Raw genomic sequence first — 21,838 nt, 5'->3', positions numbered from 1 at the left:
GAGATTTACATTTTTATCACCTGTATGCCCATATTAGAGGTCAGATAAGTGCCGGGGGTGACAGATTCCCTTTAATGTTATGGCTTCTGCTGATTTTTGCATCAATGACAATTTAAAGTTTCTGCTATATTTTGTTTGGCCTTCCTTTATACTCAAAATTTCATTAAAGGGGTATTCTCATATCACAGCATCCTAGAATGTTAGCGTTGGAAGGGACCTCCAGGGTCAGTGTCCAACCCCCTGCTCAATGCAGGATTCACTAAACCATCTCAGACATGGCCTATCACACCAGTCACAGTAACTTTGCAAGAAGGATAGAAGCTTTGTTCCTTTCAGTCTCTTCTCACACAAAGGGCTCATTCAGGCATCAGTGATTTTTCATCAGTGTTTATATGCCAATATCAGGAGTGGAACATACAGAGAAAAACTATAAATTGAAAAATTAGCACCCGTTCTTTCTTTTGAAGACACACCTGGTTTTGGTATACAAACACTGATGACAAATCACTGATGTCTGAATGAGCCCTAAGATCACATTCAGATGTTGGATTGAGCACTACATGACAATCAATGTTTTTCACAGATAGACCACAAACCCATTATAGCCTATGGAGCTGTTCACAAATGTGTGTTGTTTTTTTTGTTGACTGTGTACCCGCAAAAAAATAAAATAATGAATGCATTTCTTTTTTTATTTTTATCAGTGTCACGGATGAAAATGACAAATTCAAGCCTATGGTCCATGAAAAGCACATCCAGCACACAGATGGCATCATGTGCAATCCATGATTAACACTGTATTGTATAGCTAGCTAGCTCTTGGAGAGCAAAAAAGTAGAAAAGAAGCAAAATATATATACGTATGCTCGTTATACACAGACTCGAACAGGCATGGGCATTCACAAATATTCTATGTTTTGAACGGGTTGCACCTCAGGTGAAACTCATGTCAGTGAGTCATTGGAGAAAAGTGTTTTAAAAAAAGTTGTCCACCACCACATAACTCATTTTGAATGTCACCAACACTGCAGCCAATTAGAGGCCGCTGATCGGCTGCAGCCTTCACGGTACTATCTCGGCATACCTTCACTCTGACGGAACTGTGAAGGCTGAAGCAAATCAGCAATGTGACACGGCACTGAAACCGGCTGATCTGGGAGGCAAGTATGCTTTTCTTATTTTATGCTGTCCATTGGGAGCATTCAAAACGGTTTGTGCATTAGTGGACAACCCCTTTAAGACGCTTCTATACCACTCCAAGGTGACGACCTGTAGGACATACTTTGCCACTTTTACAAAACGTTGGATGATTAATTGATAGCACAAATGGAGATTATGGATCATCTAATAAGATTTGGTAATCATGTAATCCTTCATCTTTCCAATAATTGCTGTGCAAGGAATATTGGGGAAACCGCAAAAGTGGAATATTTCACTGATCACTGAGGTCTCCGTTTCAATATATATCAGCATGGTACAAGAAAAGCAGGACAGAAACTCTAGCTGCGACCTTAACATTACGTCATCGTATACATTTTAAATTATCTGGAAGCATCTTTCATACATTTTGTAAATGACATTAGAAAAAAAGGATCTGAACATTTCCATAGACAGAACCAAAAATGTCCATGAGCGATGTACGGTAAAGTGGATCAACTTACCGGCAGCGAACTTCACACCAAACCACCAAGTCCACGGCATGATGGAATGGTGAAGCACATGGAGGAAAGTGATTTGACTGTTCTTCTTACGCAACACAAAAAAGATCTGAAACAGAAATATTTTGTTTGCATTAATAAATCCACTATACACGAATAAAATGGTATTCCAGTTCCAGATGTGAATGTTATATTTTTTATTATTTCAATATATAAATAAATGATTACTTTTTGCATCAATTTTCAAGATTTCAAGATCTCTGATTATTAACATCCAGTGGATACATTGTCCTGTCTTGTGATGGATACGGAGCTATCTAGCTCATCAGACACACATAGGATCGGCTTGGGTTATATTGTGGCCTCGTTGTGGTTTTGCCATTAATCCAAAAAATTGTACTATAAGCGTGCCATACACCAGTGTGTCCTTCACATGACTAGCACATACTTTTATCCACTGAAATTCAATCCATACTAAGGCCCAATTCCAGATAAAGTCAGAATAGGGCCCCTGAGCATAAACAGTATACGGGCTCTTTGCAGCCCAATAAAGTGTTTGTTACATAGGTTGCATCAATGGTATGTCTGCTCCTGCTAAGGTCATCCTGCTAGGGTATTGGTAATCTGACCTAGTGTTAGCAAGGCTGTATCTTTTTCTGTGCGGTTTTTTTGGATCATGGTCTTCTGTGAGCCGCACAAGATATAAATCCAGCTGCTTCTGCTCCGCAAGTTGTGGGTCCGACGTAGAGATCCGTTGTAGGAGATGCGGGTGTGCTGTGCTGCTGGTCAGTATGAAATAATAAATATCCAGAGAATCCAGGGTATAATGAAATGATAGCGGTTTTATGTTCAACGCATTTCTAAGTATCTATAACTTCTTCATTAGGAGAAACGACACCGGTTTAGTGTGCTTTCTCCTGATGTAATTATTCTAGATACTTCGAAACGCGTTGAGAATGAAACCGCCATCATTTCATTATACCCTGGATATTTTTTATTCCATACGGTCCAGCAATATAGCACATCCGCATCTCCTACAACTCCCCACTGCTCATACGCATATATGAGGCTGTTGCGTTTGGGTCAAAAGCCCCTTGACCCAAACTCAACCCAAAGTCTGTACTTGAACAATGCAAATCAGAAGGGTGACACCGGCCTTAATTAACCACAATAAGTTTTTAAAAGCCAGCATCCATTTTAAGATTAGGTGAACAAGTATGATAAAGTAAGGGTAACAATCTGTTGGTTATACAGTCAGTCAGTTTCCATAATTTCCAATTTGTGGTTCCACCATCCTTCCCTAGCATATACAATAATGTCTGAATTTAAAACATATCTCTGCCCAAAATATAAGATTGACCATATAATAGTAAAGTCAGAAGTTTCAGACAAAAGTGGATCTGTTGGCATTTATCTATTCATATGTTTTGGTCTTTTTTTACAAAAGTGATCATATAAAAAAGTATAGCCATATTAGTTGTCATTTTGAATTTTCTTAAAGGAGGCATATTATATTGATGATTTGTGCTCTCGATAGGTCATCAGTTATCAGACTGGTAGGTGTCCGACACCCAGCACCCCCATGATCAGCTGTTATGAACTCTGGAGTCAGCCATTTAACTGAGCTGCATGAAAAAATAAAAAATATCTAACATTTAACGGAGCTGGTCTATGTGATTCCATTTAAAGCGTAGCAGCTGCTGCCAGGTACTGAAGATCAGCTCTAATTTGGTTGAGCAGCTATCAGATCAATGGGGGTGCCAGGTGTTGTACCCCCACCTATTATAAGCCCCGAGAACCCCTTTAATGTGCAAATACTGTATAAATTAAAGAATATCGGCTAAGTCTCAATATTTTAGTAGGATTTGCCAGCTATCTTATTAGTATGGAAGTGTCCCAACTCTACCCTAACAGCCGATGAGGTCATGTAGAAGAAGGATTGGACATGATGTATTCCAACGTTCACGGGTGGATTAAGAGTAGCAAGGGCTCCGGGCAGTTTAGAAGGCATGGGCCCCCCTACACACACACCTGATGTATCACTTGACTTGTCACATGATCCCCCTTTGATAGATCATGTGATAGTTCATGTGAAATTAATTCTGCACAATATTAATAATTATTTTTTTATAATTAATTGTATGACAATATTGAGCACAAGTATGCTGACATCCCCCTATGTATGTAGGGTCTCATACTGTATAATATGAGCTTCCACATAATCCCACCATACACAACCGGAGGCCGCACGGCGCCCCCCCCCCCCCCCCCCCCAGATACAGCCGGAGGCCGCACGGCGCCACCCCAGCTACAGACGGAGGCCGCACGGCGCCCCCCCCCCCCAGATACAGCAGGAGGCCGCACGGCGCCCCTCCCCGCCCAGATACAGCAGGAGGCCACACACACACATATACAAAGACAAATACATACATGCATAAACACATTTGAAACACAAAAATACATATAAAACAGACATATCACACAATGATATCTGCACACACTGGCACGCACTGTGACACACACACACACCACTCACCATCCCCCTGCTCGGCTCCCGTCGTCCAGCTCCTCTCTGGTGGTAAGAAGCAGTGCAGGGCACACTGCATGACGTCACGCTAGCAGACACTGCCGCGCACAGGGCCATGTCTTTTAGCTGTGACGCGGCCGGGCCAGCACACGCGCGCACGCACGGTACGCAGACATGCGCACACATGCATATGGCACACAGACACATACATACAGGCATACGTACATATCTTATAAACACATAAAACTGTCCTGTCCAGCAGCTCCTCAGGCATGTCTCGGTGCAGGGCCGCCGGCTGTCACAGACATGGCCCTGGACCATCAGAGGGGCCCACTCACCGTTGGGGCCTGGGTTGCTTCTACGGCATCTCTGTAGGACCTCTGTCGCTGCTTGATTGCCGACACTTCACCTGACATGGCCATGCGCTGTGCGGCTGTGTCTGGTAGTAATGACGTGGCAGGGGCAATACCCAAGCACAATTATAGGCGCAGTGTCACACCTGCCGTGTTATTAATACCAGACACACAGTTCAAGGACATGTCAGGTGTAGTGCTGGCGGTCCTGCACAGATGCCGGGGAAGCAGCCCGGGCCACGACAGTGAGTGAGCCCCTCTGATGGCTCACAAATACATAGATACATACATACGCACATGGGGCAGCCTCCCCTCCGGTTGGGGCCCGACTGCAGAGCTCTTGGAGGGGGGAGAGCGGAGCAGTAACATTCAGAGCAGGGGAGGGGGCAGGGAGAGCAGTGGCCATGCTGTAAGCTGGCTCTGTGCTCTGCTGGAGGCCGGAGAAGGTGGGCGGAGCCTCCTCTCCTGCACTTACACAGTCAGCAGCTGGTGAGTCATCCTCTGCAGCGCAGCCATACACACCAGTTTTACAGAGCAGATTCCATCTTCTGACTCCCGGCCCTCCTGTCACACATTATAATGAGGGCGATCTGGCCATGGGCCCCTGGGAGCACCAGACTCGGGAGGTAGCCCAGATTGACCTAATTATAATTCGCCTATGCCAACGTTGTTCTCACAAGGGATAAGTTTTGGCATAAAGCATCAAGCTGCCTCTTATTCCCCTATCCCCACTAAAAACACATACATCCTCAACCAAACCTTCAGTTTTTTACCTTCAATGATCGCCACTTGTGTTCAATTTCTGAGAAGCCAATTTAAGAGTAGGTTCACACATTTTTTCCAGGTGACCAAAAAACAAGGCCACTGCTTCAGGAAACGCCAGCCTGTTTTGTTTTTTTTATCTTGAAGAATTTTACTGATCTTCTAGACTTTTTTTTGTTGAGCGATTTCAAAATTAGGCAATGAATAAAACGCAAGGGTTTTTTTTTGTTTGTTTAGAAGAAAATGCTCAAAAAGACTCAAAGGCATGTTCCAGGAAATTTTGTAGGCTTCCCATTGATTTCTATTGTAATGAGCATCTTCGTAGAGGAAAACGCCTAAAGAAAGGTCTAATCAATTCTTTCAACCGCTTGACGTTTTGGCAACCTGAAGCCGTTAGAAAATGCTCAAAAACATGAACGTATGAACAGCAAAGTTGTTTTACAATAGAAATGACTAGGATGAGTTTTTCAAGCATTTCCTGAACGCTTTTTCAGGCCTTCTTCAGATCGGACCCACTCAAAAATTGTTGCGTGGACATACCCTAAAAATGGTAACCAATGATTTCACTTTCTGTTGACATTCCCCCCCCCCCCCCCACAAAAGCATAAAATTGCCAATATTTGTCAAACTTTGTTATCTAATTTACCAAAATAAAACTAATTTGGGTGTCTGACAAAAATAACTAAAAATACAAGCGGACGAGCAGTCTTTGATGCAACAGCAGAATAAATGAATGTTTGTGGGGAATATAGCCTTATTTGAATATACTCACGGTGTCAAGCAACTCTACAAACTTAGAGAAATAGAACAGCCAGCATGTCCAGGCCATCTGCAGAAGAAGAAATCGGAAGACTGGTTAGAATGTAGTACTTTTCCTTTACATGAGCTCCCATTCGCCCTTGGTTACATGTAATGTCGCATGCCCCATTGTTCTTTCCACAGTGAAGAAGCTGTAAAAAGCGGATGATACAAAGAGCTTATTTAATGACAAAGGTGAAGAGGGGACAATGGGCAACATCGGGCTTTCAGAAGCTGCTGCATATACTGTACTAATCCTACAATGCCTTATTCCGCATACTGACAGTCGGATCCAAATTCTCTGCTGCTGAATAAGACTTGCAGAAATCCATGCAGCAGAAATAGTGATTCTAACTTGCAAATATTTCTTCAACAAATTTGCCACATCTGAAAATATTCTAAAGGCAGAACACTGCTATATTTTCAGACTAGTGATGTGTCTGTGTGCAGCTCAGTGCCCCATCAAAACTGACACCGTTTCTTATGCAAAGACTATTGGCTGCTTGATTTTTTATTTTTTTTATTTTTTTTTTAATTCAAAAAATAGATCAAAAGTCCCTTTGATCTTAAGCATATGATATTCATTTGAGTAAATAAGACAATTTTGTAATTTTTAGAGGGCCACTTTGAGAAATTTTTGAATTCACACATTCAGTATTTGGTCAGTATTTTCCATCAGTATTTTTAAGACCAAACCAGGAGTGGGTGATAAATACAGAAGTGGTGACGTGTTTCTATTATACTTTTCATGATTGCTGCACTCCTGATTTTGGCTTACAAATACTGATGGAAAATACTGACCAAATACAGAACGTGTGAATGTGGTCTAAGGCCTCTTTCACACGTCCGTATAAAACATGTACTTTATGTTTTTCATGGATGGATTAAAAAAAAAAAAAAAAAAAAAAAAAAAAAAAAAGGTACAAAAGCTTCTCCTATACTTTGCAATGTTAAAACATTAATAGAACAGACTGTACACGGATGCCATCCATGTGCTTTTCACGGATCCATAGACTTGTATTGGTCCTTGTCATCTGTGCTGCTGGAAAAAAAATGGACATTTCTCCATGTGTTTTGCATGGACACACGGTCCATGTAATAACACAGACATGTGCATAGCACCATAGGTTATAATGGGTACGTGTGGCATCCGGGAAAAAAAAAAAATGGATACCATAATAACTGAAAACACAAAGGAGACCTAGAAAATATTATTGACCTTCTAGAAGCAAAGCAGCTTGGGGCTATATGCATACAAATTCTTTTTGCTGATTTTTCAGATCAGAAACGCAAAGTTTTTGAAGAGTTTTAAGATTTGGAGAGTTTCCACTTAGTTTCTGCTCCAAAAGCACCTTGAAAAAACTCTTTGCGCACAAAGCCTGTTAGGAAATCCTGAGGGGAACATAACAGATCTCACATTCTCTTCCTAATTATTCCCACCTTTGATGATTGGAAGGCCAAAAAGGAACAAGCACTGAGATTAAGGTTTACCATGTCTGTGTCTTTACAGCTAGTAATATATAGCAATAAACACATGTAATTACACTTTTTTTTTTTTCCATAAAATCAGCAAGCTATCCTGGAAAACATTTCAAAATCAAAGTATCACCTAGAAGCAGCACTCCATCTCATAGACAGAGGCATTGTGGATGTCATGTGTTACTGTACAAGCTCCAGTCACACAGCTCAGCTGTACAACATTTGCGTAAATCATTAATACAAGAAAATATAAAAAAACTTTGTAATATATCTCAGAGAAATCAGCTTCTTTCTTCACTTATGAGCCACGTCTACTCCTCACTCTGCCTCCTAAACTCATTATCCACTCTGAAAAAAACAGCTTAACTCCATCTTGGCCAAAGTGGTGAGGCAACAGGTCACACCTCCTATTATGCTCTAGAGAGGGGAAAGGAGGAGTGAGTGAAGAGCACTCAGCACAGAGAGACCAGGCACATTGTGCTGCAGCTTCTAGCAAAAGTTCACTTTACTGCTGGATTCACAGCAACACTGCTCAGTAGTTCTGTGTGATGTTTTTAATGTTTGCTGCTTGTGTCTGTGTGGTACATATAGAAAATAAGAGGAATCCATGTCTTTGTGGGTACCATGCATGGAAGGTATCAAAGTCTACTCATTTTAGAGAGAGTATTGAAAATTGGAGACAGAGGCTGCAAAGGGGAAACTGTTGAAACATGTAGGATACACAGCAGAAATAGTGATATTCCTCATATACACCCACATGAAAGGCGATTTTAAAACAGGTATGCATTAAAGGTTACCAAATCACAAACTTTTGACATTTTGAGTGGTGGGGGGCGGGGGTTATCGATCACTGAAACAAAAAGGGGCAGAAGTGCTTAGCCGAGCTCTGGGTTTATTTTTTCTGTTAGTCTTTCTATGGAAAGTGAGTTTTGCAAGTTCATAGAAAGCCTAAAGGAAAAACTAAAAAAGTTGCTTATTCTGCCTACATGACCAAACTTTACACACAGACAAGTGTGTAAATAGAAATAAACCTTTGTTAAAAAAAAAAGGTTACAGTGGGCATAATCTTTTCTAGGTTAGTCATTGCTACAATAAAAATATAGGAGAGATGCGATAGTCTGCAGATCATGTATGTTATCAGGGATATTATATTTGTTTAACTTTAAATAAGGCCTTTTTCTAACAATGATTGACTGCCGTCCCGTTCTATCTGCAATGTACACAAGTCACACAGTAAAATGCCTGAATTACTGTACAGCACAGAAATCAAAATTACTCACCCTTACTGCCTGCGGTGACCTAGAGTAATCCACAAGATCACAACGAAAGGAGTAACCAGTAGCCCAGCCTGACATGAGGAACTAAAAAGAACAAATGGCAGAGTTATACCAAGAATATTCACTGAGCACATGTCATTCTGTGTATAAGGGGCTATTCCCCAAATCAAAACTTACCTATCCCCAGGAGAGGTAATAGTTGTCTGATCACTGGAGATCCACCTGAGATTCCCATCGATCACAAGAACAGGGGGGTGGGAAGGGGTCTCATGTTATCAGTTTGATTAGATAGTTGAGCGATATGTATACTACCACTCTCCTGTTCTTGTGATGAGCGAGGGTCTCTGTTGGGGCTCACAGCGATCAGATAATGATCACTGATCCTACAGATATTTTAAAAGGAGTGTTCCCAGAATCAAAAATATTATCTTGTGAAGAAAATCCCTTTCCGTCGCTTCTATATTAGTATATAGAAATTACAGTGGGCATCACACATCCTTGTGCCATGCCTACGACAGACAGAGGAATGATCGGAAAAATGTTGCCCATCCATTCATGGAGGACCTCTAAAGAGGTGTGTTACGCTGCGCAGACATTTATGACATATCCAGGGTAAATGCTGGGAATGCTTCAGCTGGAAATACAGTGCTGACCTAGAAGCCACATTTCCAACAAAAGGTTTCAATCTGCGGTGGTGATGCACCACCAGAGACAGAGAGATCTTGTTGAAAACATAGGATGCCCAGGCCATGGGCCTCTGCAGACCATGGGCCTCTGCAGACCATGGGCCTCTGCAGACCATGGGCCTCTGCAGACCATGGGCCTCTGCAGACCATGGGCCTCTGCAGCAAGATGCAACTACTAGATCGTAAAAGTAACACTTTAAACAAGCAGACATTGGGCTTCCAACATAATTAGGTCTAAAGGGTATATGCTGAACTAGAAAAATTAGATTGCAAGGCTATAGGCAGATGTAAGGGTGTCCATTTTATAAGACATAAAAGAGCAATATAAATAATGGGAAACAGACTAGAACCATAAAATAATATCCACAGTGTCACATTTAAAGTAAAACTACTCTTTTGCAGAATAGATTTACCATGTGTCACTGGTTAATTTTACGTGAAATGTTAAATATATTTGCAGGTATTTTGCTTTAGGTGAGAATGTAAAAGCAAAGACCCTAAGCATAAGAATTGTGTGTGCCCTCCTTCCATTATTGCCAACTGAACCACACAAAATCCAAATTAAAATAAAATTGTGATCGATGTAACATAGGAAATAGAAGAACGGAGATGGCAAGAAGCCAGATGTACAATTGGGCTGTGTACTATGTGTTGGCAGTTCTGTTCGCAATCATCGTTGGCTTTAAAAGCAAGAGTAGAGCCACTAAATGAAAGAACCCATATCTGAACCCTTTCTAAATCAATAGATTAAGAACGGAGATCATGACACACATATGCACAGAACCTCTAGTATGGAGTTACTTATCAGATTATTTACCAACAGACAAGTATTAAATACATTTACAGAACACTTACTTCATAGCCCATGTATACAGAGAACAAGACCATAAAGAAGTTATACGCTGCCATTATGCCCTTTAGGTCAAATGGTTTTCTGTTCTCCATCAGCCTGGGACCAAATGATGTGACAAAATAAACGTATGCCCCAATGATGAGCGTTTGGGTAATTGGAGAGGACATAAGGGGCCAGTCCTCCACTCGTGGATCTATCAAGACAAAATGATAAAGAAAGAAATTTGTTAATTTATTTCAGCATTAGAAAAAAAAATCATGTTTTTACACTTAAAATAGATGAGTCAGACCTGGTTTAGGAGATTTACTATTACATATTGTAAGAGCTGTCTGATTTACATTAACGATCAACATCATTATTTTCAGGTCCAAAATTCTGTCCTGAATAATTCCATAATAATACATAATCAGTGAAGGGCCATTTGGTTTTGCAACAAAATCATCTGGGAGCAGGTCTTTGGCAGACAGGAGAGCAGTGACCAACTACATACAAAAATAACAGAGGCAGACAATCCATTGGAAAGTGGCAAGTGCAATGCTTGCTGGGAAGTAGGGGCAAAGGAAGTTCCAGTAGCTATAGTGTTGGCAAAAATATTGATGAAGCACTACCCACTCAACAAGCGAATATGGCTAGTTGCAAAACATGAGAATCGGGGCAATTCTTGAATACAGAAGACTGCTTTGTGCATCCAAAGTAGTGTAACTTGTGTGGGCAGCAAAATCAAGTTTTACTACGGGTTGTGTGTGAAAGGAAAGATACGGATCAAACAAGTAAAATCTGGCTACCAGCAGACATCACTATTGAAGCTTAAGTGCTTAAAAAAAAAACAGATTATTTAAAGGATTTTTTCCATAGCCACTCGGTGACCTCCCGCAGTCTCAGAGAATGAAGATGAAGCTATTTAGAGCCCCATTTTGGGGATTAGCGGGAGTGCGAAGGGTCAGACACCCAGCAATAGGTTCCAAACTTGGCACAAACCCATGAAAAAGATTTTCCACTTTTAACAAAGTAAACCTTAAATGCTTACAAGCATGTAAGATAAAGACAGAAGGTACTAATCCTGTCCTGCTACAGAGCAGACTCTCTGCTGCTGCTCCAGTCTGTGTTTTGTCTGAAGTGGTGATATCATGCTGACAGCGTACATCACCACTGCAGCTAATCATTGAGTTCAAGCAGTCTACATCAGGAGAGACTCTGAGCTTAGTGATTGGAGGCAGTGGTGATGTGCGCTGTCAATGTGAGGTCACCACTGCAGCCAAAAACAGAGACAGGACCAGCGGTAGAGAGCTGGCACTGGAGCGGGAGAGAGCGAGTACCATCTGACTTTGTAATTTTACATTCTTCATTCGTTTGGGGTGCACTTTGCTGAAAGTGGAAAACACATTTAAGAACATTTAATTCAAGGGTTGAAACCATCAGGAAAAAAAATACTAATACAATCAGCCCTGAAACGATAGATTATGAAATAAGATTTTGTCCCTAAAAATGAAACAACATTTATAGTTCGAGGAACACTTCAGGGTAAATCAATAGGTTATATGCAGTCCTATGTAAAAGCATTTTCTAATAATTTGTGCTAAATATCAGAATTATCATTGCTCCATCAGTATCTTTATGCTATAATGCATTAAACATTACAGTCCTCAATATTAGACCTCCGCCATCGGCCCCGCGCTGAGAATTCCACACATTGTAGGTGTCCAGCCACTCGTTACACATGGACATTATTCTTTTACTAGCACAAACGTGCACTGTGCTCCCTGACTGAAAGGCACGTATTTAGCAGGGCCGCAATTCTTCCCACTGATAGTGATGCGGGCGGAGGAGGAGGTTGGCAGTGCCTTGTACTTATTAGTGCAATATTACACCCTAATCACTCATACGTCACAGCCAAGCAAGATGCATCATTCACACAATATGGAGTTCTGCCAGGAATAGTTGAAGTGAGGACACGTCCCTGTAAGATTCCGCCCAGAAGTGCCATATGAAAGGGGCATTAGCTATTTGAAATAATATCCTAAAAGTGGCCATATAAATACCAGATACAGGTGGGAATATAGAGCCCAGTATGAGGTCTTGTGAGTGCATATTCTTCCAATGACCTTGGCTTTGACATTGCTCCTGGACCTCAGCCAGCAAGGTATAGATCCCAGATACAATTATTAATCCACTCTGTTATTCATAAATAGCAGTTGGCTTCTTGCGAGGGCATTAGCCGGCCCGGCGTGACTTTCATCTTCCTGTACTTAGCTGTTTGTATTCCTACATGAGCCTGAGGAACCTATGGAATGTTGATTGCCTTCACATCACCTGGAGGCGGCTCGGCTTCCATTACACCTCATCACTTTTCCTGGGTGCACAGATATGCGTGTTTATATGAAGCAGCAGATACAGAAGGTCATGTGCTCTAAACTAGGGAATTTGCCCTAAAAAATAACTGATTTTTTTATACGTTTTTGTGCTAAAATGTTTCTTTTAAATGTAGTTTTCTTTTGTTTTGTTTTATTTATTATAAATAACTTCCTTTAAAAAAAATAAAAATTGCAATTTTCATAATGGTCAGAAGTCCTAATATTAAACTCCTAGCTCATCCTCTTCACATGAACATTAGCAGCAATAAACTGACTCAGACCCCATTTATTTGTACAGAAGAATTTTCTGAGCATGCTCCAATCTGAACAAACATCATTGTGAAGGAAGGAGGAGGTGGTGAGCTGTGACATCACTTATTACAAATGGTGGATTCTGGGTTATGCTCTGTATATAGAGGTGTAATCTTTCATTGTAATCCTAACTGTGATGATAATGTGACTGCTGAAAAGTTATCTGTGCAGAACACAAAGTATATGGCCAGATTAATCAATTCAAAAGGACTCTCCAGTGTCCATGTCAGAAGTTTGTGGTTGTCAGAGGGGAGCCCAGTGAACTGACTCCAACCTACCAGAATTTTTGGAACTTTTTAAGATTTGTAGGCCTAACGTGAAGTTATCGTTGTGGTGTCACGCACACATGACTTTGCCCCTGGTGATGCTGACAGGTGGGATGTTGCCGGGTTTCCATCTGGCATCTACATGACTACAAAAGTGGCGGCTGGACTAGAGTCCTTGCAAATCAATTTGCTCATCTGTATTAGCCCCAGTGTGAAAGCTGCACGATTTCTAATTTTAAAATATATATCCACACACACTGTATATACGAAACATAAAAACCTGATTTAAAAAAGGGACCTGATATCCGAAAATCTTTTATTATTCTGACCTCAAGCTCCTGTAAACAAATTACATAATTGGTGTTTGGAGATCAGCTATACGTTTTATGGTTTTGCTATAGTTCTAAAATAAAAAACTTGCCTCGATGTGTAAAATAATTAGCCTGAGTCATTGGGGCGGTACGATATCCTGCCCGAGGCATCTTTTGACAACATAACCCTCCCTTTGATTGATCGTGCCAGTTCGCGTTGACATCATGCGCAGTGAGCTTGGTGACGTTGAGGTGTCCACACATAGGCTCATTGCACACAACAGAGGTGTTCTCAGCTCAGACCCTACAAGTGTATGCACAGGATTTCAAAGAGGTCACCAAACTAGAACCATCAAAGGGAATGGGCGCGTTTTCAAAGTTTCAAAAGATGACTCAGCCGGGATACCATACTTCCCCGATGACTTGGGTTAACGGCTTTACACACACACGTTTTTAATTTAGAGTTATAGAAAACTACAAAAACATTTAGTTTAGCACCAAAGACCATTGTAAATATCATGTACCGTAATTAACGGCCGCAACACGGGGTCAGGTTAATAGGCCTTTGTGAGTAGAGTTTAGGGTTTCCTAATCCCCCCCCCCAATTCATCATTTGCCACTTTTGTAGAAGTCACAAAACTTGGCGCGAATGTATTTCAGTTTCCTCATGGAGTGATTTTATGTAAGGCAAATTTTAATAAGCATGTTCAAAGGCTGGAGAAGCAGGATCAGTTGTAACATTGAGTACTGTGAATGCTTGATCCAGTGTTATAAGCCATGTATAGAGGCGTTACCTGTCAGTCATCAAACTTCTCTTTGATGCCTCTAATAATAATGCATCTTCTAAAAACTCATCCTGAAAAGAACAGGAAATTAGTCTAAGCCCAGGAGGCCATTGTGATATTTGACCACGCCATAGTAGGCTGCTTCTGCCAACAGCCAAAGTTACTAAGAGAAAGTGTTGGCTACCAAACAACCTTACTGCTCTATATCGATGGAGAGTTCCAAAACACTTTCCTAAGTGAGACATGTTCTGTACTCTGGGACGCCACACTGATAACTACCGTTTCTTGACATAAATAAGTATTATAGTGTAATCTAGTTTTAGTGCACAATATTGCAGATGATCTCATTAGTCGGCTTCCTTCAAAAGACCTATGGACCTGAAAAGTCGCAATCTTTTACTTTCATGTTCTACGGCTTCAGAAATTAACCAAGTTCAGATAAACACTGTCATAAAGTAATATATGGAATTTATGGTCTGTCACTTACCAGCATCTTTAATCCACTCATCATAAAACACTACGGCTCTTGATGTTAAGTCCTTGAAGGCCATGTTCTTGTGTTCTGTAAAACAACCAAATCATATACGTTTACCTAGGAATGGATACATAGACAGAAAATGCATTTGTACTGCACAAAAAAAAAAAACACGTGGCTTACAATTGCAGCTCATTGTTTAAGGGTTTATTGGACAACCAACCACAGCAAGTCCATCTGGAAGATCTACAGAGCTTTTCTGATGGATGTCAAGCTATAGTCACATCACATTTAATAAATTGTAAGCTTGTGAGCAGGACCCTCACTCCTATTGTAACTGTTTTTGTAGTTTGTACATGTCCCCTCTAAATTGGAAAGTGTTGCAACTTATGGAATATGTTGGCGTATATAAATAAAATTATTGCTAATATTTTATCTTACAGTCAGCAGCTCTATTGGTTTCTAAGTTTGAAGCCCTGGAAAATGGGTTTCGGGCAATTGTGTGTATAGGTCCATTGCGTCATGATGCAGACAGAGATGCTGTGTGTTGGCTATATATTTTAGGCAGGCTCCAAAACACAGTTGACCACTTATTGATGCCCACCTCAAATAGGCACATACGGCTGAAAATTATGTCCGAAAGAGCACACAGTGATGTCTCCATCATTACAGTCTATGACCCCATCATTACATATGCCCAAATACTGTTTTCCAGGGCTTCAGATGTAAATCCCAATGGAGCCACTGACCATTGGCTTAAACGTGAGGCGAACATAGTATCAAAGTCAAATAGTTGCTAACGATAAGTCAATACAACCGACACGGACAGATCTTCAGCTTCGATTCATCAAAACTGACATTTTGCATGCCAGTCATGACAAAGGGTGTGCTGGAGTAAGATGCAGCAAATTTATTAGCATGCATGCACCTCATTGCAATTGGTGCATTTTTCTGCTGCAATGTACCAGTGAAGTATATTTCTATGATAAGTGGTGTAAATTAGGTTTCATAAATTATGACGGCTCTCTTAGTAAGCAGGAGAGAGGCCAAGTGTGGCTAAGTTGCACACACTTTTCAAATAATTGCCATAGCGGAGCTGGGACTTTCATAAAAATGACAAAAGTTGCTCATTTTTTGTGGAAATATGAATTGTTATAAATTTTTGCAATTTTTCTAACAGTACATATGAAGCCATCACTATACGTTCGATCTAAAGAGAGTTTAATTAACTCTCAAGACCCTGTTCTAGTGGTTTCGTCAGTGTTTCATGGCCGACAAACGCAAGCCCTGTTAACCAACGCTTATCTGATGCCAGCGGCAGCACCTCTTTTGATTAGTAGGCTTGGCGAGATGTCATGTGTGCGTCACATCGCAACAGAGACATCGCGCTGGGCTTACAAATCAGAAGAAGCACCAGGGATTACAGAAAGAAGTATAAAGAAGGTAAAATCCGGTGCCATATGCGATAAATCCTTTTATTCCAAAATTAAAAATCACAACATGTCCCTAGGAGGGGAACAACTGGTTGCATTTCGAGGACACAGCCCCTCGAACCGCAGTTGTTCCCCTCCTAGGGACATGTTGTGATTTTTATTTTGGAATAAAAGGATTTATCGCATGTGGCACCGGATTTTACCTTCTTTATATATCCTTGCAAGTGTATGCTGGACACTAATCTGTGAGCCTGGGATTCCTGTGAGTATCAGGTGATATGAGCTAATTATCCTTTTTTCAGATTACAGAAGGAAGGTTTCTGTTCACAGGGCTTCTCTCCGGCAACCACAAAATATTGACATTACAACTGTACAGTGTCCTGCAGCTCCATTCGTTCATCTTGAATTAGATCCCATTACAGCAATTTCCATATTAAAAAGGGTTTCCCGGGTTTAAGATATTGATGGTCTTTGCACTAAGTAGATCATCAATATAAGTCTGGTGTGGGTTTAACACCCAGTAACCTCACTAGAAAGCAGATTGCAGCTCCGGCAGTGGATGATTCAACTGTCTAGGTACTGAGCCATAGTACCCAAAAACAGAACCTGGGGGTAGCAACTAGCTGATCGAAGGGATGCTGGATATTGGTCGCTCACCATTCAAATATTGATAACCTATCCAAAGAAGAACCCCTTTTAAAATCTTAAGACTACAATTTTTTGTCTTGGTGAAAAGTTAATTGTTAGTTATTCTTAGTAAAGAACAGCCATGTTCGCTTTGGTAGGACTTACTATAATGATGGGAATGGAAAGTGCATCAGAAAAGAAAACTACACAGCGAACTAGGACAGATCGGTCATATAAATGTGCCAGGCTTCTTGCAGACATTGTATGATAATAAATTAGTGTAAAACATTACAGGGTGATCCAATAGCTCATCATCATAATATTTAGAATTGGCCTTTTTGGTTTGGCCATAAACATTTTTAATTATAGCGTAAGAGTATAAACAGGGAAGGGATGCAGGAAGCAGAAGGCGATCGGGAATGTGCACGTAAGGAGATGAAGCCTTTGCTTTCCAGGTGTAAATTAGATGCTAGAGGGGTGCAGGTCATAGGGAACCTCCTTCTTGGCTGCCCAGAATATCTCACTAGTGTGCCAATCCAATAGTAATTGAGAGTCACGGTGCCATTGGCACAATCTCTCACATGCAATCATATAAACAGTACTGAGCCACATAATACTTGGTTGAACAAAGCAGAGAGTCGCTTTTCTCACAGAGGCCCTGTGCAGTTGAATATATGGCATGTCTGCCCTTGGGGATAATAAAATTGACCTTTCTTCATCTAAAATATGACCACACCATACTGAACCTGCAGCAAATCTAGAATATTTCAGACATTCTTTATAGTGGAATCTTCCCACAAGTCAATACTTTACATTCTTTCATTCCTTCCCCCGGTATACTGTAGTCATACAAGCGTACTTACAAAGCGACAAGTGAGCTGAAACCAACACAGTAACGTTACATAGTTTAACACTAAAGTATCGAAAAACACTTCAAGATAAAATACAAAGACCGGTAGTAACAGGAGCTTTCTAGGAAAACACATGAATGCTCTATTCTTGTGATACTGTGCTTACAACTGTGTGTATGAGAGGAATGTTAGAACAGATATAGAAAACTTCTACAGGACGGTTATGGGCATCTTGAGTATGCTTGTCATCACAACTTTCACAGGAGTAATCATCTATTCTCCCTTTCCCCAAAAAAATAAAAACCCTTTATGGGATCATGTAGACGTCTGTGGATGCCGGACCGCTAATGCATGGACTGGCCACGGTTCTCAAGACGCGCATGTAACTGCTGTGCTGCCCTTGTGGGAGACCCGCGGCCAGACAGTACATTAGTGTGTGCTCGGACTGATTTGAAGGGATATCTACATGAGCCCTAAGGGTATGTTTACACTAAGTTTTTGTTTTTTTTCCCAGGAGCCTTTGGAACAGAAACTGCCCAAAACTTTTCAAAAACTTGAAGATTCCGCTCAGCTTCCGCACCAAAAACTCAGCAAAAAGACATGTGCACACAACAGCTATTTCAGGTGAGCAAACTCGCTGAGTTTTTCAAGGGAAAGACTCTTCCAGGAGACCCTGGAATTTTTTTTTTTTTTTTTTTTTTTTTTTTTTTTTTTTTTTTTGAGTTCTAGCTCCTGATAAAATGCAAAATTTTATTGGAAAAATTAAAAATTGGGGTCCATACATTACTCCCAGAAAAAAAAAAAACAGCTTTTCAAATGCACTCATGCGTCCTTTTTCTAATTTGTTCTTTTCTACAAGTATGCGATTTAGAATTTTTTCGATATTTTTGACCTCCGGCGTTTGAGTGTTTTTCCAGCATTTTTGTGGAGTCTTTATTACCGGCATTTTCCATGATTTTTTATTTTTATTTTTTTTAACTCCATTCTGTGCAGAGAGCCGTTCTCTGCGCAGCAATACACTGCACTACGGCACTGATGTCGGCGGCTGCTGGAGAGAGCCGCAATCATTACGGGGTCTGTGCCTGCGGGCCGCAAGAAGCAGCCGGAGGGGCCGCGTGTTTGAGACCCCTGGTATAGAGTGTCTTCAGAGTTGAAAATGCCTGAAGAATAGTCACGTCACTTCTTTAACCCTTTCAAGACCTTTGCCATACTCATACGTCATGGTCAGATAGAGGTTCCCGTACTTTGGCGTATAGATACGTCATGACAATCCTGCATGGCACAGGAGCTTTGCTTGCGAAATCGCCGCCGTGAGCTCCGCTTACGTGACAGTCGAGACCCGGCTCTCTCAGCCAGGAGTGGTTTCTGTACCGCCCCCGGCTGTTTAACCCCCAAAATGTCATGTTCTATATCGATAGCAGTATTTGCATTTCCCTCTCCCGTCTGATCGGAGCCCTCGCAAGATCATCGCGAAGGCCCAATCATTGTCATGGCAACCAGAAGTCATTAAGAGTACCTGTGGGTCAGCTAGGTATGGCAAGCCTGTTAAGCCAGGAGAATGGTCTATGAGACTTCTGTCAGTTTAACAGTTATAATGCCAACTGTAGCGCTGATACCCAGGCGCCTGTCCATGTGATCCTGATACGGCACACGGTTGCCACACGGGACACGGATATCTCCTGTACCGGACATATGGGACGTGTGAAACCGGCCTTATAGTGTTTCAATAACACTTCTGATTGTTCCACTCCTGTTTTTTTCTTACAAATACTGAGGTAAAAAAAACTTACCAAATACTGAATGTGTGCATGTGGCCTTAAACGGCAAGTCGTTATCACACAGAAATGCATATGTTCATTCTTTGAGCGTTTTGTTATTCAGACTTTTAGGATTGCTACTTCCTGTAGGTGGCACTAGAGTTCTAGTCCTCTTCCTCTCTGAAGAGACAATTTGCATATTTCCCAGAGGAGCATTGCAGCTTTAAAAGTCTCCTCACCTTGACATGATTAACATGTCTCTCTCCGCAAGCAGAATTGTTACCCCTTAAATACATGTTAGCCTTTCCGAAATCCGTCTGATAAAGACGGCACGTTCCATAATTATCAAGTGATACGGGAGAGGGACTATATCACTGCACAGTTAGGCAGATTTGCCCACATATACATTAAAACTGGTTGAACCCATGAGTTATGGAATTTACACCAGATTCTTTTGTTATCCCTACAAAAAGACAAGTGTCTGACAGCAGCTTACATACTCTCTAGAGTTGAAAAAAAAGATTTGAAAGGACCCTGCTCATGTCCATAGTCCTGGCAATGGCGGGACCAGAGTCATGTCAGCCTCCTCCTACCGACTAGAATCACTGGTGCCTCTCCTGATAGTGAACCCATTTGGGCACCACGCCGCAATCATGTCTAGCCAGAGACATTCACTGTAATAATATTTTAAGCAGAGGACCAAATGGCTAACCATATTCCATCAGTATTTTCTTAAGATACAATACATGTGCTTGGAGTATAAGGGTTTCAGTACCAGACTGGTGGAAGGGGATCAGTGATTGCCAGCTGGGCGCAGTATATCTTGCCTTTCATCAGGTGCTGGCAATCCACGCTAGTCCACTGCAAACCAAGGATCTGTGTTTATGATTTTTTGTTTCTCTTTTAGGTGAAATAGTCTTTAAATTAAAAAAAAACAACTGATGAACAGTTCTACTATTGTGAGCAATTTATGTACTTCTGCGGTCCACGATCCCAGACAATGAACGAGGCATCCTACTCCAAAATGCCCTATTTCAATAATTTGATGCATCTTATCAGTCGCGTGCGCCTAGCCTGAAGTGCTGCTCCCGTCAGATACTGGATTAACATTTCTGGCGTAAAAAATACCGCCACTATTCATGAATTTAAGAGGCCACACTGCCACACCCTGTCCCACCTCAGCTCATCACCCTCTCTCTCCATCCATTTTGCCAGAACTGCTCAAAAAACAGTCGTGAAAACGTTTGCAACTTTTTCAAGTATTTTATGTCAATTTTCTGGTGTAACCATTTTGCAATGTTTCCCAGACATATGATCCCTGATTCATCAAACAATACTTAGCAGCTACTTGGCTCCAATGCAAAATCTGTATCATTTATATTACTAATGTGTTTGCATGTGACAGAGGCGGCCTTGGGCCCCTTCATGCTTGAGGACCCAGGTGCGACTGCAAAGTTATCTGCATCAACTACAGGCGGTGGAGAGGTAACACGGGATACAAAGTAAAATGTAATATTTGTAAAATTCCAGCGCTTACTTAACTATCATTAAATCAGATATGGATTTTAACTGATTTTTGGTTTCAACAATTTTTTTTTTTTAACTTAAGTTTGCAAATTAAAAGAAACTTTTCAGGAAAAACGATGGGGGACAATGGAGGCAGCAAAATGTGTAGAGAACCGGTTGGTCTGGTTGAGCAGGATTGGGCTGTATGGACATTTTCTGGCGACGATCTCCTGCCATTATATAAACAATGATAGAACTGCACTTGTGGCTTACTAACACTTTCTAGTGAGAGTTTCTAACACAGAGTAACTATGTTACTGTATACACCTTGGAATAAGATACACAGTAGTGGAACATATGGTAAAACATTTGATAAAGGCTACATAATATAACTATTACATTATCTCTACCATGATGATATCTGAAATCCCCAATGAATAATTGTCTCATTTACAAAACGTGCCAACACTAATATTCCTTTAACAAAAAAAGGGTCACCAGCTCAGGACCCTCATATTAGCCAGAGCACAAATAGACTGTACAGATCCCCTCTCTCTGGACGACCTGAAACATTTGTACATTCAATAGACAGTCTATTGGGAAGTGTGGTGTAATGACTCATGTAGCCTGTGGTGGCGCTGCAGGGGAACAGAACACTGGTTACTTTGTTCCTTCAAAGATTTCAGCCGATTTCTAAGGCTGTGTGCCCACGATGCGCTTTTGGTGCGGATTTGCAGTGCAGAATCGCTCCAGAAACGCATTGCATACCTT

At 41.2% G+C, this 21,838-nt stretch overlaps 1 protein-coding gene across 1 annotated transcript in view; it reads right to left on the bottom strand.

Annotated features, from left to right (window-relative positions):
- ELOVL7 (ELOVL fatty acid elongase 7) overlaps positions 1-21,838 on the bottom strand; it is a 35,157-nt gene that overhangs the window by 3,719 nt on the left and 9,600 nt on the right. Inside the window, exons 2-6 of the mRNA XM_073680262.1 lie at positions 14,906-14,980; positions 10,396-10,586; positions 8,858-8,938; positions 6,073-6,129; positions 1,662-1,767 (exon numbers count right to left, since the gene is read on the bottom strand). Of these exons, the coding sequence (XP_073536363.1) occupies positions 1,662-1,767; positions 6,073-6,129; positions 8,858-8,938; positions 10,396-10,586; positions 14,906-14,969 (499 nt within the window). The 5' untranslated portion in view covers positions 14,970-14,980. The remainder of the gene's footprint in view (positions 1-1,661; positions 1,768-6,072; positions 6,130-8,857; positions 8,939-10,395; positions 10,587-14,905; positions 14,981-21,838) is intronic.

This window comes from Phyllobates terribilis, unplaced genomic scaffold (genome assembly GCF_046119375.1).
Source record: "Phyllobates terribilis strain yellow unplaced genomic scaffold, ASM4611937v1 Scaffold_1__5_contigs__length_1240528914, whole genome shotgun sequence".
NCBI lineage: Eukaryota > Metazoa > Chordata > Amphibia > Anura > Dendrobatidae > Phyllobates > Phyllobates terribilis.
This window is presented reverse-complemented; position numbering and strand designations above follow the sequence as displayed.